The sequence below is a fragment of the Galeopterus variegatus genome, unplaced genomic scaffold, assembly GCF_000696425.1.
Source record: "Galeopterus variegatus unplaced genomic scaffold, G_variegatus-3.0.2 Scaffold1235, whole genome shotgun sequence".
In the NCBI taxonomy this organism is placed as follows: domain Eukaryota; kingdom Metazoa; phylum Chordata; class Mammalia; order Dermoptera; family Cynocephalidae; genus Galeopterus; species Galeopterus variegatus.
In genome coordinates this window covers 311,414-327,853 of record NW_007727346.1, presented here as the reverse complement: position 1 = coordinate 327,853, position 16,440 = coordinate 311,414, and the positions used below count along the sequence as shown (strand labels likewise).

The window sequence follows — 16,440 nt, the reverse complement described above, 5'->3', positions numbered from 1 at the left end:
TCAGGCACAGAAAGAGAACTACCACATGTTCTCCCTTATTTGTGGGAGCTAAAAATAAATAAATAAATACACAAATAAATGGGAGGAGGGAAGAAGACAGAACAATTACAATTCCTTGAAGTTGTTACAACAAATGCACAGATATGAGGCTGTTGTGGGGGGGGGCTTTCTTTCTGTAATGGGCCACAATAATCAACCAAATTGTATATTCATAAAATAAAATAAAATAATAAATAAAAATAAATAAATAAATATAAGTGATGAAACAGAGAATCTGGTGGAAGAAATTTCTAAGCAGTAAAGCATTCAGGAAGCTGTGTGGCTACTTGCAACAATCTATGTTGAATTATGGCAGAAAAGGCATGAAGCAAAGGTAGAATTTATAATTATAATTATATTTATATTTATAATTAATTATATATATGGAATATATCAGTATTTGTAAAGCAAACGTATTTCACAGGACCTCCAAAGCCCTGCAGTTTCAGGGTTAGCCTAACTTCTTAAAAGTACATATAGAAATGTTAACCTTGCAAAAGACAGGAAACTTTCACCAGGCTAAAGTCTCTGTTGTAAGATTAAGAATTGTAACATGGCAAGGTTGCTGGCTCAAGGACAGACAAGTTACTTGACTGATATGTAAAAATGCTGGGGAAGCTGCTGTAGGGAAAGAGAATGTTTGCTAAGATCGAGCTTTTGTTGGTGGATCAACTTAACCTTTTGCAAATTGCATTATGGAATGTCACTTTGCTTGTTTTACTGATGTTACCAGCCTCTGTTGTTAAACTTGTTAAACTATACTTAGCTGAAACCCCACCTATGTTCTTTTCCTGTAACTTCCTGGTCTGGAGAATAAATGCAGGATGAGAACCCCAGTTGGTGGTTAATTTCTGAAGGAAGGAATGCCTCACTCTTGAGGGTTCTGGGAGATTAACCCCTTCAGGGTCTCTCATTGCTTGGAAGAGATGGGCTTTGAGTAATCCTTTTGCGGCTCTGTCATCCAGGGGAAGAGAGGTGACAAATCTGTGTGAGGCAAAGCAACAGCTCCTACATTGCTGGTGGGAGTGTAACTTGATACAGCCACTGCGCAAAACAGTGTGGAGGTTCCTCAGAGAACTAAAAATAAATCTATCTTACGACCCAGCTATCCCACTACTGGGTATATACCCAAAGGAAATGAAATCAATATATCAAAAAGACCCCTACACTCCCATGTTCATAGCAGCACTATTCACCATAGCCAGGAGATGGAGTGAGCAGGACTGAAGCCATGTGGGACCTAAAACTGCATGCATGGCCTTTAGAAAAAAAAAAAAAAAAAAGGACACAGTTTGTTTCTTAGTATGAATTTCTCTGAGTTCCCTCTTATCCCATGGTTATTTAATATTCTTAATGGTTATGGAGCAAGATGACATTATTTACATAAATGTAAAGTTGTTTTCCAGTCAGCCTGGAGCTGTAAACTTGCCATGAGTCACGTACTATCCAGATCCTGTTAAACCAAGGAAGACGTCAATATGGCTATGCTGATTCCACCCCAAAGCAGGACCCTAAGATAACATCAAGGATGGTAACGGAAACTAGACAGAGCCTTGGTGAGACCTTGCACCTGGCTCCTTATGTGCAGTCCCCATAGCTTACATCCTCCTCCCTCCTGCTTTTCCTTTCCCACATTCCATTCTCTCAATCCCTTCTTTAAAACCCCTCCGTAGGTGGGAAAGTGGAGGGTGTTAGCAAGAAATTGGGAAAGGGCCACAAAAAATGATTACATTGTATAATGATAAATATAGTAAGAATGACAACAACAACAACAAACCCTCAGTAAATCTGAGTCTTTGAGGTGGTTTTAGTCTGGCCATTCTCCTTCAGGTTTACTGGAGAGATGGGTTAGCCATCTCTCCTCAGGTCACTAGTATTTCTCAATAAAAGATGACTTCCTCTTCCACCAACATTTGACTTTTTGGTCATCTGTTTTTGTTTGGGGGCAGGCAGCCAGACTTGGATTCAGTAACAAGATTTTGGTGAGCCTCAGCCAGGAGCAGAATGCCCTGGCTTCTGTAACAGATTGTGGCAAGCCAAGCCAGGGTTTTTGTACAGGGCAGGCAGCTGGACTTGGGTTTGGTAAGAAATGGATAAATAGATAAAAAAAATTGTGGTATATTATGGACGGAACTGGAAATGATCATGTTAAGTGAAGAAAGTCAGGCACATAAAGACAAATACTGCATGATATCACTCATGTGGAATCTAAAAAAAAAAGTGGTTTCCATAGAAGTAGAGAGTAGAATAATAGTTACCACAGTTCAGGGGCGGGGGTGGGGAAGGAGGAAAAGTGGTGAACTAATGGGTACAAAACTATGCTATTTACCCTAAGTGAATCATTGTGCAATATATACATGTATCGAAACAACATACTGTACCCCAGAAGTATGTACAAGAAAATGTTAAGATATTTTGCATCAAAATAAATAAATATTTGTTGAACTAATGAAAACAATTTTTTTCAAATCATTAAAAATAAATCTTTCATATATATCCTTCCCTTTCCATTCCATTTGTGAAAGACTTGGCTCAGGTTCTTATCTCTCATCTGGACTATACATTAATAGCCTCCCAAGATTCCCATCTATTGTTAACCCACCTTTTGTTCAGAGTTTACTATGAGGAATATAGTATGAAAAAGACTTTAGAGTTGGGGCTCTCTGTTGATTTGTTGCTTTATACCAACAATCGTACCACAAAATTTTAAAAAGGCTCTTGAATGGTCCAGATTGCTTCAAGAAAGTTCAGATTCAGTGTAGGCCTGTATCAACCTAAAGTGTCTAAACCACTTTCAAGAGAGTCAACCAACTGTGAAATACTCCCCCCAGTTCCAGTCAATTGCAGAGCAGTATTGATAGTAACAGAGTGAGCTGGTACTCATAAAAGTGAGCCTGGCATTATATCCCAATACACAAAGTTCTTCTCTCTCCTAAATTTACATCTGACTTGGATCATTTTTTATAGACATACAGTGACTATAGTGACAGGAGGAAGACAGAAGTGGCACAGGGCTATATTAACAACATAAAGAGAATTTCCCAGAAATGTTCTATAGAGATATAAGGACATGGCAGCTTAATGACCATGACAAGCAAGAATAAGTAATTGTGCGCCTTTTTTCACTTATGGAGGCTTGCTCAGTAATTTCAGCACAATTACTAAAGTCAGAATGTAGTCTATTCCAATGAAAACAAACGGACTGAAATCAGGAGGAGAAAAGTAGGAAATCAGAACAAATGCTGGTGCCAATTCCCTTGATTTTTTTCTTGAGAAAAAGATGGGAAAGAAGAACAGGAAAACACATGTAATAATGAAAGTCAGAAGAGACATAGGAATGCGTGTACTCCACATCTTTATCTCCGTTGTCCTGATAAAAATCAAGCATTAAGCCAGACAACAGACTTGACTAGAGTTAAAAACTGAGGGTTTCAGTAATACCTATGGTCAGAGTATGCAGAGGTAAGTCATACAGCATACATTTTCATATACTGCTCATGGGAGAGAAGACGCAGTACTGCTGGAGAACAATTTTGCAACAGCTAATTGTACAATTTCTAAGAAATCACCTCATATATAAACTCTCATAACAATAGAGTTACAGACTTAGGCATGTGTGTGTATAGTAACAGCAGAAAGAGTACAAATACCATAAATGCTCATCAAGAGGGAATTGTCTTAAAAAATTGTTGTACACCCATACAGGCAAACTTTAAAAAGAACAAGGCAAAATTATATGAAGAGATTTTTTAAAATTTACTAAATAAAAAAATTTAATCATAATGCATACATAGAATTCTCATTTGTGTAAAAAAATGTATTTTTGGGTGTATACATGTATATGTAGAGAATATTTCTGGAAAGCTATACAATAATTTATCAAGATAGGTTCCCTCTGAAGAACAAGACTCGGAGGGTCAGAGGAGTAGGGAAACTTTTCCTCCTCTCTGCCCTTCTCTACTATTTGAAATTTTACCATGAGTATTATTTTATAATGTGAAAACACTTAAAAGGAAAACTAGCATTTGAAGAGAGCAACTTCTATCATGTTCTACTCACCTAACTTCACACTAGTTTAAGATAAAGCAATCATAACAGATGTTTAATGAACGTGTCTAACATTTACTGACTGTCTTTTAGCCTATTATTTGTCAGGACTGTTTTAAGCAGTGGGAATGCAGTGATGAGCAATTAAAATCTTTAATATAGAAATTAAAGAAAAGTCTTTAAAGTAAAGTAGGAAGTAAAGGCACCAGCTTCCAGCCTCCCACTTAGCCCCCACCCCAGGTCCCATGAGAGGATATTCTTAGTCATGGCATTCTAGAATTAGAATTGTGATTAACAATGGCTGTAGTGTCAATGACCCATCTTAGACAAGGTGTTTACTTTGCTGAGTCCCTGACAAGGTTCTTTTCCAGGGAAAATTGACAGGGTGGGTTAAGTCTCAAAGCATAATGGCCCAGGAAAGATAAGCCAGCCACAGCAGTAACATTTGTTACCAGGGCTTGGTCCCCTTATAGTATTCCCTCCCCTATTCTTGCCCTCAGAGTTGGGCCAGCTCTTCATCAGGCACCCCAGGCTGTTATCTCAGAAGTTGACTTACTTCTCACCAGCCTGTTAACTAAGATCCTCTCTGGGAGATTGTGGCCCAACTACCATTGGCTCAATCTACTTATCAGGTCTGGATTTTCAGCACAATTATACTATTCACACTTGTATCATATTAACAGTTTATAAACAGGCAGACACTTGCTTTTCTTATTTTCCATGGAAAGATAATTACAATAAATATTCTTTAGGAATATCTTCAAACAATTCTTTATTGCCTTATCCCTATTTGGCTTACAGTAGGTGAAGCAAACACACTGACAAATAGAAGCTATATAAAAGTATATACCAAAAATGTACATATTACTTGAACGAATCTCTGAACAATCACCAAATGGAGCTACTGGATCCACCTCTTACCCTACTTATCCCAGCAACATAAAGCAAAGATCGAAGGAAAGCACTGCGAATATACAATGTAGGACAACAGGGAAAAGAGTAAGGACCACTGCAGACATTCAAAATAACGTAGTTAATAGTGACAGAAAATGATGAGAAGAAAGTGGTTCAATAGGCCACCAGAGAGAGAGAGAGAAAGAGAGAGAGAGAGACTGAGACTTGTCTTTTTCCCACTCAATGCCACCTCTACCTGCAAGCATCACCGGACTTCATGTTGACAGCTTGAGTGGTAGGAAGAAGTTTAAAAAGTAGAAAATATGAATGGAGCCATGAAAAGTTTAGGCTACTGAGCTGCTGAGGCCCAGGATGCTGTGTGCCTGAGATGCGTACTTAATTCTGAGGAGGACAAGAGTACCACAAAGGGCCCAGTTAGAGTAAATTGGAAAGCGGCTGTTTAGGTCTTTCTCTGGGTTCAAGCACAGATGGGGAAAGTGGCCCCTTTCAGGTTTCTTTACATGTCTTGTTCATGTCTTGCTCTGGTCTCCTTCAGTAGGTTGAGAGAGGAGGGAGAGATTTTGTCAGAGTATAAAGAAATCCAAAACCAAATTACAAACACAGGAATTATAAACACATTTTTAAAAAAGGAGCAAATATTAATTTGCATCCTCTTATTATGAAGTGTCAAAATACTGCCAGAAATAATAATACATAATACAGCCTCTGAAATGACTAATTTTTATTTTATATAATTTGCTTTGGCTATAAAATATATTACTGTGTGTGTGTGTCCACTAACAGATTTGTGGCTCTGCCATAAGAAATCCAAGGTTGATAGATTATTTGCAGATTTTTTTTGGTTCTATCAGTCTCCTGTGGACTGACTGAATTGTGTCCCCCAAATTTCATACATTTGAAGCATAAATCCCCACTGTAACTGCTGAGGGTGGGAAATCCTATTAAGGTCATTGAAAGGTAGGGTATTAAAGAGGTGATCAGATTGTAGGACCACGCTGTAGTGAATGGATTAATAATGGTGGTCAGGGGTGTGGCTCTGAGGGCTTCAAAAGGAGAGTGAATGAGGAAGTCGGTCTCTCGCTTTCCCTGCTCTGCCATTTTCTGTCATGTAGGACCCCTGGGTCACTGTCACCACCACCAAGACCCTCCCAGATGTGTTCCTTGGACTTTAGACTTGCCAGCCTCTGAAACTGTAAGCAATAAATTTCATTTTCTTACAAATTACCCAGTTCCGTATATTTTGTTATAAGCAACAGGAATACATAGTCTGTTAAGCCATCATGTAGAAAACTCTAAACAAAATTTTCATAAACAAGCTCAAAAAATTTAAGCATTATGTGATAAATAAATGTAATCTATGGAATATATATCCTTTCTTTAATGAACATGATTAAATTTATAGAAAACCGTTTATTCAATATTCTTTCACAATATAAAGTTAATGTCTCCCCTCCCTCCACTTCTCCTGAATTAAGACAAGTGGTATTATACCTGTTAATACTTCCTGCTCTTTCTTTAAGTTAAAAAAAAAAAAAAGCAGTCATCCTGCATCAGAAAAGTAAAATAAACTCTTATGATACAATTATATACACAACTGAACATTAAGAGGAGAAAAATCATTCTATGTCATATTGTGAGCCTGAGATAACTTCTATACTTCAATATCTTATTAAACTAATAACAAGTTCTAGTCAGCTCAAAAATATTTCAGTGCTATGTGCAGTTTTCAGTTAGTGAACTGAGTCTGTGGATACAACACTCATAGTACTGGCAGGTTATTTACCATCTTGTTACCAGCTTTGATATGTGTTCAAAGTAAATGATTCACTGTCACTGATTTCTACTGTCAGACCTACAAGTCACCCACTTCTGACTTGAACTGAAAGAAAGATGCAAAACTAAAAATGGTCTGAGAGAATGACAGCTTCTCCTGAAGGGCAGATGAAGGTCAGTGACCTCTGGGCATAGCGGTCCATTCTGGTGAATCACTGCTTTGGGGAGGCAGAAAGACCCTATGGCTCATAAAACCTGATGATATTAAGAAGTGGTAAGAAATTCAACTTCAATGTCAGGGTCACTGTTAGAAATACAATTTTTAAAATTCAAGTGTAGGGAGAAATATCATAATTTAAAAATGAATGACAATTTTTTTTCCTTTTAAAAGTATTTGGGAAAAACTCATCATACAGATGTTCGTTTCTTATTCAATGTACACCGTTGGGAGATAAACAGAACTGTTAGAATACAAAAGTGCCAAGGGTAATTCAACTACTGCAGTGTAAATGTGGCATAACTGATTAGTCATGACATACAATTTTCTAAAAGCTATTCTGTTAGAAGGCAATAAATGAGTACATAAATGATTTATACTCCTCTGAACCATAGTTATTATTCAGTATTTTATTTTTAAAAATATATATACCCTATACTATTATATTTATTCTCTAGGGTATAATAAAAACATAATTGAGTTTGATGAAAAATAGACTTGATTCTAAATGTAGCATATGGCACATACAGCACTCCCTTATTTTATCCCTTGTGAAGATCAATGGTCACTTGAGGTGGTTCTGCCCTAGGTTTGTTTCAATATATGGGCAATAAAATATTTTTAATTTGAAAATTATATCCTTATGTTCCATACTATATTTTCTTTTTAATACTAACATCTGAGTTTCAGCCTAAATAACAATTTATGAATGCAAAATACAATATTTTAATCATTGTTTATATGATTTCTTATTTAACCAGTAGGGCAGGAAATTAAGTACAGATGGCTTAGCAAATAAAAATGAAGCAGTCTATAGCAAAAGCATCAGAGCTCAGTGACTTATTTTGTTTTCATGGAGCCTAAATGCCATTGTAAAAGTAGAAGTTTACCGTTTAAAAAATATTTCAAGACTTAAAAATATAACCATCTCTGGAATTTAGATAAATGACTTGTTAATCTATTTATGTAAATACTATTTTCATTTGAGTTTGAGTTAGAAACTGTGTCATGCAATATATAAAATAAAAATTACATGAATACATAATTACACTTAGGTTTAATATAGTTATTTTACATTTGTATGTAATATCAAATATAATATACACTCTTGACAGTATGGTTAAGTCATACATATTTGCTATCTTTAAAAATATATATATATATATATACACACACATACCATAAGAGCAAACACAAATTAAAAATATGAGGTTTAATTCTGCCTGTTGAAATAAGGGAAAATATTTCTTTTCCCTCCTTTTTTGTTAGAGCATTTACATTAGAAAACTTGTAATTATAAGTACTTTTTCATCTTTTTTGACACGTATCCCTTGGAAGACTAGATATGCCTTTTGTCAGCTTTGAGACCAGCAATGTCCTTTTCAAGAACCTGGAAGCTATCTTTCTGAAATGCAAACATCAAGGGAGATAGCTCTTCTATCTCCCAGTTCCTGTGGGAGAGTAAGTGTCTAACTTCAGTGGGCACTCTGCTCCCATTTGCAAAACTATCTCCTTAAGAAGTTTGTTGTTCCTCAGGATAAAGCCAATTAGCTAATACAGGTGGTCTCTCCAATTACTATGGTAAAGTTAGAATAAACTATGTTTAACAAAATGTACCATCAAGTCTTCTTACTTGAGGACTAGTGATTGTTTATCTTGATAATATATATGTAATGGCTGTTATCTGATTAGCTATGTAAGGTGGTGAGATTACTTTGTCTTCTCAGTCTCTGAGGGACTGCCTGTGATGCACACCAAATTCTGGTTTAATGCTTATTTGGTAGTAAAAGTATTTTCTTTCTCTACTACCTTAATGGAGATTATTCCTGAGATGTGAGAAGATTTTGTTTTTAATTAAAATTCCCCAAGGGTATGCTATCTTTTGAATTTATTTATGCCCATTGTTATGATGATGAAGAATTAACTATATTCTCATGTAAAACAGGAGGAAAAATATCATAGGAACAATTCACTTGTTTGGTTCAGTTTCTTTGAAAATTCAATATAACTATACCTTAAATTTTATAAAAGGAAATCCTATGTGTCATTTCACAATAGAAATTCTTACTGTGGTTTGCACATATGTAACCCACATAAGCCGAATTAGACCTTTAACAAAAAGGATTCAAACAAGAAAACTGCTTGATTATAGGGCCCACTAATACATATGAAGACAGTTCTTTCTATCAAAGAATGTGTACTAGTGGGAAACTTCTTAGCCGTCTCTGCTTCCCTCAGGATTTGAGAACACTACCTTTTGGGGTAGGTGATGAAGACTAATCCGGCATAGGAACTCTCTATGGAGTCCCTAGACAAACATTATTCTCACTAACTTAACTGAGGAGGAGACTTAAAATAAAAAAACATTATGCAAAAATAATTTATTTTTAAGTGTTCTGTTTTCAGTAACTCAAACGATCATGGCTATATACTCCCACTTTGTTTTGATACCATAATTTCAATTTCTGTGCTTATCCTTCAAACAAGGATGTTAGAGTTCAAACTCTAAACATATTAATGAAAATCCAGGACATCAATATTGGGAAACTCTCAGAAACCAATAGCAGCAATTCAATAAACTTTAACTTGCCTATCTGAAGACAGTGCTTATATTTTCCAGTCTTATTAAAAGTACTAATCAGATAAAGACAATTGTATTAAATCAATATTTTTCAGGAAAGTTAATAATTAAAACCTAAAATTATCTAAGAACAGGAAACACTAAAACCAGAACTAAGAAAACTTCACATAAATGAAACATGAAAACAACTTGTTTTAAATAGTTAGCAATATTTACCTTGTAGCATTTTGTTCGATATTTTCATCAATATCACTGAAGATTTGCTTAAATTCCAAGTCTCCAGGAAATGAGTTTAACAAACAATGCAGGTCAAAAGAATTATGAGAATATTCATCTCTCCAATCCATTCTAAGGAACAAGAATAGTAAAACATGTCACTTCCTCCAAAATGGGGGGGGGGGGCAGAGAAAAAACTCACCACCAGTTGTGATACTAAACCCAAAATAATTATTCTCATTTACAGGTACAATGAAATATAGCAGAAGAACTTGAGTATTAAGCTAGGTAGAGTGTTTTGTTATTTAAATTTCATGAGGTGTGACCTAATTTTCACATTTCTCTATGGTTTGAAAGCTGAACAAAACAGCAGCCCTCAGAGAGTACTTAAGCATCCTGCTGCTTCTCACTGTAACCAACAGCTTCAGAGGAAATCACAAAGCCCACAGACCACTGTGAATAAGAGTGGGTCTAGCAAAAATTCAACACCTTCCCTCCACCCTTGTGAATACACTGACCTGGAAATTGCAGCCTCAGACATTTTAAAGTCTTACTCTCGGGCCTATTTACATGTAAATAAGACAAAACTTTCCTTGAGTTCCTCTAGCACATCTTGACAACCTCAGTATTGATAACTGACTAAAAACTAAAGGATATGCTATTCTTTCTTGAAGCACATGTATTTTCCCACTATCAAAGCTTAAAACAATCATTAATTAATTCTAGATTTATTTATTGAATGTTTCATAGGTAACAGGCACTGCTGTGGGAGATGAGATATAGCTGCAATAAGTTAAAGTTCTTGCCCTCATGGAGCTTTTATTCTGGTGGGGGAGATGGATTTTAAAAACATGTAAACAGACATAGTTTATAAAAGATTACATGGTGAGAAGTGCTATGAGGACAAGTAAAGCATGGCAATGGGCTAGACTAAGAGTGACGAAGTTGGGTGTGAGCTATTTTATTTAGGAATATCAGGGAAGGTCTCTGAGGAAATGACATTTGAATAGAAGAAAGAAGTGAAGAAGTGAAGAAGCTGTGGGAGAAGTGATAGGTAGGAAAGACAAACTAGCTTCTTCACTACTTTGGCCAAGAAGTGACTCATCACATCTGCTCATATTTCCTTGGTAAGAGCTAATCACATGGGCCGGCCCGGTGGCGCACTGCTACAGTGCGCCGCTTGAGAGCACGGCGGCGCTCCCGCCAAGGGTTCGGATCCCACATACAGACCGGCCACTCACTGGCTGAGTGAGGTGCGGGCGCGACACCGAGGGTTGCGATCCCGTTGCCGGTCCCGGTCCGGTACGGGCGCTACACTGAGGGTTGCGATCCGTTGCCGGTCACGAAAAAAGACAAAAAGGAAAAAAAAAAAAAAAAGAGCTAATCACATGACCCTATTTGGATGCAAAGGTGGCTGAGAAATGCTGTCACTGGCTGAGCAGCTGATTCCAGGAAAACTCTACGAGATTAATCTTTGGTAGACTGCTATCCTTTCTGCTGCTGCTTCTCCTTTGTGCTACTGATTTGCCTCAAATGTCTAAATGATCTTTGTTTATCTATTTTTATTTATCAACAAAAGACCAAGTTGATAAGTACTGATAGCTGGCTTAATCCAAATGCAACAATGTTGAGAAGGGGGGTATAATAAAAGGTGACTAAATCATGAAAGTGCTGCCTTAATGAATGGATTAATGCTGTTATCGTGGGAGTGGGCTTGTTATAAAAATGACATTGGCTCCCTTTGCTCTCTAGCTCTCTTGTGCTGTCTTGCCCTTCCACCTTCCACCATAGAATGACACAGCAAGAAGGCCCTCTCCAGATGTGGGCCCCTGGACCTTGGACTTCCCAGCCTCCAGAACTGCAAGAAATAAATTTATTTTCTTGATAAACTGCCCAGTTTGTGCTATTGTTATAGCAGCACAAAATAGACTAAGACAGGATTTGTGAACAGAAGCAAGCACACAGCTGATGATTTGCACAACTGACCAAGAGTAGGATGATTTAGTTTTTTTCACTTTGGGGCATCTGCCTCTTTGCTCCCATCCAGGGCTTTGTAGAGGTCTGGAAGTAATTTAGGCTCTGTTTAGCTTCTCACAATCTGGTCAATATCCACACTAACCACCTAGATTTTCAACTTGTTTAGAAAACACTTCAAGGAGGCAACTGCTATAGTATAATGAGAGAAAGGGGCTGGCCTGTTCAGCTGCTCATAAAAATGTCTTTAGTTCCCTCCCCCCTTGATGACTATCCTATGCTACAGCTTACTTCCCTCTCTAATTTTTGTCTCTGAAGTTGGCATTACTCTTACTACCAAAACAACTTCCTCTTTTGCATATTGTAGAGTGTGGTTTCCATGCCTCTGGTTTCACTAGTCTGAGCCTCTCTACCTTCTACTTTTTAGAAATATCCCAATGGCACCACATGTTTGCTTCAGAGTTGCTTTTCTATATGTCTTTACTGACATTTCAATAAGATTTCAGGAGGGAGGAAAAGTAAATGTGTGTGCTTAGTCCATCCATCTTCAGACTTTTCTATCTTTCAATTTCCCATACTAAGGAAAATATGCAAAAAGGTATGAGACTTTGAACATTCATAACTTGGTGTAGAGTGTTTTCAAACAGGTGTGGGCTAATGAGGTAGAAACCAACTACTTATTTGATACATAAATATTTTTAAATGCTAATGCTGGCAAATTAAATGTAACATTAAATAATATAAACTCATAAGCCATAATTAAACACTTTGGCCAAGATTGGTCCTACAAGAAATTCTTGTGAAATATAGTCTACCTGTCTATCAATCAGTCTACCAACCTAAATCTGTTTTGCTTTTCTCTTATACATGCCACTGAACTATATATTAAAATGTTTATTTTAATTTATATTGTACTTATAGCATTTAAATATTATGGTCTATTTATAAAATAATTTTAGATTTAAAACTATTTTTTAGTATATAGTATAGATTACTGGAGTCAAATTTAATTTTCAGCAAGATTTTCCTAGTTAACATTGAAGCTGTCAGGAATATTTAATCAAACAAAATTCTAAAAGTTAGATCCTTGGGATTTGTGGATTTAGCATTCAATTTTGACTATGTGGTAACACATTTCAAGATTCATGAAAAGTAATCACATGTGCTGGGAGCTGTTGAGTGGAAACTGGACAGTTGGTCAGTGAGTGGGTAAGGCTTACTGCCCAGAGTCTGCACCTCAGTCCTGCTTTGTTCTTTACTTTTTAATTATACATATTTTAACTTCCATAATGGTTAAAAGCTTCTTTATTTATTAAAAAAAAAAGTCATCCAAAATAAAGCGAGCTCTGAATTCTCATAATAGCAAAGAATAGAATACGTGAAAATTTTTAGCTAAAAGCAAGATATTCTAGATAAATTAATGAGCAGACTGTCTACTAATTAAGAAATTAAGGGGCTGACCCCGTGGCTCACTCGGAAGAGTGCAGCCCTGGGAGCCCTGAGGCCGTGGGTTCGGATCCTATATAGGGATGGCAGGTGCGCTCACTGGCTGAGCGCGGTGCGGACGACACCAAGCCAAGGGCTACGATCCCCTTACTGGTCACAAAAAAAAAAAAAAAAAGAAATTAAGAATGTGAAGAGGTCACTTAAAATTTTCAGCTATATTAAAAATTTTTTTAGGTATATTGTATTAAATACTATGAGAAAACAGATGCTACAAAAGTAACATCGAGTCTACTGTAAACACATTTTTAAATAATTAAAAATATTGTATACATTTTATTTGAACTCAGTATGGTAACAATATGGTGATTACAATATTTTCTGCAGTAAACCTAATGTCAAAATTAAAATAAAATTTTAAAAGCATTTTTATTCTTTTGATAGATGAATGACTATTTTTAACCATTCACAGTACTGTATTATTTCCATAGAAACCTAAATCTAAAATTTAAAAGTTATTTAGTTTACTCGTATTCTAAAAGTAGAAATCTCAAAGATCATTTGCCACATTCCTGTCTCTTACTTTAGTATACAAAGGGTTCCTTTTTTAATTTTCCCCACCAGTTACGGGATCGCAACCCTCGGCTTGGTGTGGTCTGCACCACGCTCAGCCAGTGAGCACACCGGCCAACCCTATATAGGATCCGAACCCGCGGCCTCAGTGCTACCAGTGCCGCACTCTCCCGACTGAGCCATGGGGCCGGCCCTCCTTTTTAAGTCAAGACAAAGGCTGATCTATTCATCGTTTCTTCCTAAATAAAAACATTTTTCTTTACTTTTAAAATTATTCCAAGCAGTTACCCAAAACTTTCCCATCTCTAATTACAGGGCTATTATTTGCATTTATTATAATATTATATTATAAATATTATATAAAACATACATATATTTGAGGGATTACTAAATATACTTATAATGAGCATTTTTCTATGGCTGCAAATTTTTTAAAAAGGAAATCCATTCCTAAAGCTGTTGTTGAGAGATAGAACATTCTTGTATTTGTATGACTTTATTAAGATAACAGTATGAAAATACAAGTGACATACAATAAGTAGCCATGTCATAAAGAGTTTGGCCCTACTTATTTAAGGCACTTAGTCCTGGATATCAATGATTCAGAAAAACAATTCATGTAAATTGAAGGAAAAATATAAATACTGAGTTTTTATTTTTAAATTCTACTCAAAATGTATACAGCCAAAAAATATGTATTACATCCATAATTATCAAAATTACTTTTAATGAACACTGGACTATACAGTCTATTAATGCTTAGCTACTACTCCTTTGAAGTTAATACTCCTACCACTTAACATTTTCAAAGAAAGGCTGGCAGAAAATTAATCCTCTTCATCTGGCATTCCTAAATAACTACACTTTTAAGACAACAAAGTATGGGAAATATATATTGACATGGAAATTAGGAGTTTCACTCACTTCATAAAAGGATTCATTTAGAATTCTTCTAAATCAAAGCTTGTTTAGTATACTTCAAATATAACAGTGTTTAACAGTAAAAGGAATAAAAGTTCTATTTCAATTCTATTGTATCTGTTATCTTTATGCTCACAGTCCTTGGAATGAAAGGAGGAAGTAAAAAAAAAAAAGAACGAAAGGAGATAAATAACATGGGGGATGGCATAGCACAATGGCTTTGAAGTCACACTGAACTGGGTTCTTATCCTTACTTCACTATATACTTCTTAAGTGTCTCCCTATGAAATAATGAATAATAACTAAATTTCTACATAGTTCTAGAGATTAGGGATATTTGACCAAAGCTAAAATTACGTGAAATCAAAGAACTCAGAAATAAATCTAAACTTTCCAAGATTTAAAATTCACTACATTTTGAGGAAACTATTCATTGCTTTCAAAGAAAAAGTGGCATCAGAGGCTTAAAAGCTTTTTGGAGATAAAAGAGTGCTTATATTTTGATAACATGATATAAATGAATGAGAAATTTAAACATTAAATTTTAACAAATATACATAAAATAAATATTAAGAAAAAGGCTCAGAAAAATGTGATTTTAGTTTGGATAAACGCAAAATACTTGAAAAATTGTCTATTATGTTTTGCAGAGGCTACAGCACTAATGGTCTCTTCCTCAACTTTAAGTATTAAGATGTGCTAATTTATTACGTAATGAAATAGCCAAAGATTTTTCATAGGTCCTAACTGGAACTTCACAGAAGTAGTCTTGGGCTAAAGCTTTAGTTAATTCAGAAATCTTATTTTAAAAGGAAAATACCGAGCTAAAACATTTTAATATAAAATTTATGGCACCACAAGATTTGTCATTTGTAAACTCAGTTGGTTCCAAATAGAAAAAGTACGGATATACCATTTTTAAATAGCAAAATGCTCATACATTTGGATTTTGTTCTTCCAAAATATTTTGCAATAAAATCTGCAATTTCTCATTTGAAAACAAATACATGCAATCTGTCATAATAAATATTAATCTGAAATAATTTGAAATGAGGACCAAAAAACCCCACAAAAAAATAGCTAAAGAAACAGTATATAAGCTAAAGGCCGAAAATTCTATATGTATCAGACGTAGTTATACTTCTTTAGTTATACTTCTTCAAGGTATCAAAACTATAATACTTCTGTATAACCAATTAATTTGAAATCTTCGTATCTCCCTTGCAGCTCAACTAGAAATGCCAATTATCATAATAGCCATTTCTAAATTCAATGGCCAAAATTACCAGTGATGAATTCAGTTCATCTATTTGCATATTTTTGAATAATTTGGGGTAGTTCAATTCTTCAGCTGTAAGCCATTCAAAATTTGTTGCAAGAAAATAAAATTTTACTTTTGTAATGAAAAGATTTGATTGAGGGTTTTTGTAAGGAACCCAAACTTAGTAAATATTTTATTTGTAGCTAGCCCCTCTGAAATAAAGAAAGTTATATTTCAATGCTGGTTGCGCCAAGTTGTCAATTCATTAAACCTCATTAATTCAGACTCCACAAATTCAAAACTAAAGAAAATATGTAGAGAAGTCAGTTTAAACTTAACAGCAAAATGACAACAATAGATATGATTTGTTGTGTATCTACTATTTACAAGACACTTTATATATTATCTTCTTTAATTCTCATAATAACTTTACAAAATATTTGTCCTTATTTACGGGGGGGGGGGGGGGGGGGGGGTGGG

At 35.5% G+C, this 16,440-nt stretch overlaps 1 protein-coding gene across 1 annotated transcript in view; it reads right to left on the bottom strand.

Moving 5' to 3' along the window:
- The window catches only part of KIAA0825 (KIAA0825 ortholog), a 58,267-nt gene that overhangs the window by 16,352 nt on the left and 25,475 nt on the right, over positions 1-16,440 (bottom strand). The window contains exon 2 of the mRNA XM_008575760.1: positions 9,789-9,920. Within this exon, the coding sequence (XP_008573982.1) occupies positions 9,789-9,919 (131 nt within the window). The 5' untranslated portion in view covers position 9,920. The remainder of the gene's footprint in view (positions 1-9,788; positions 9,921-16,440) is intronic.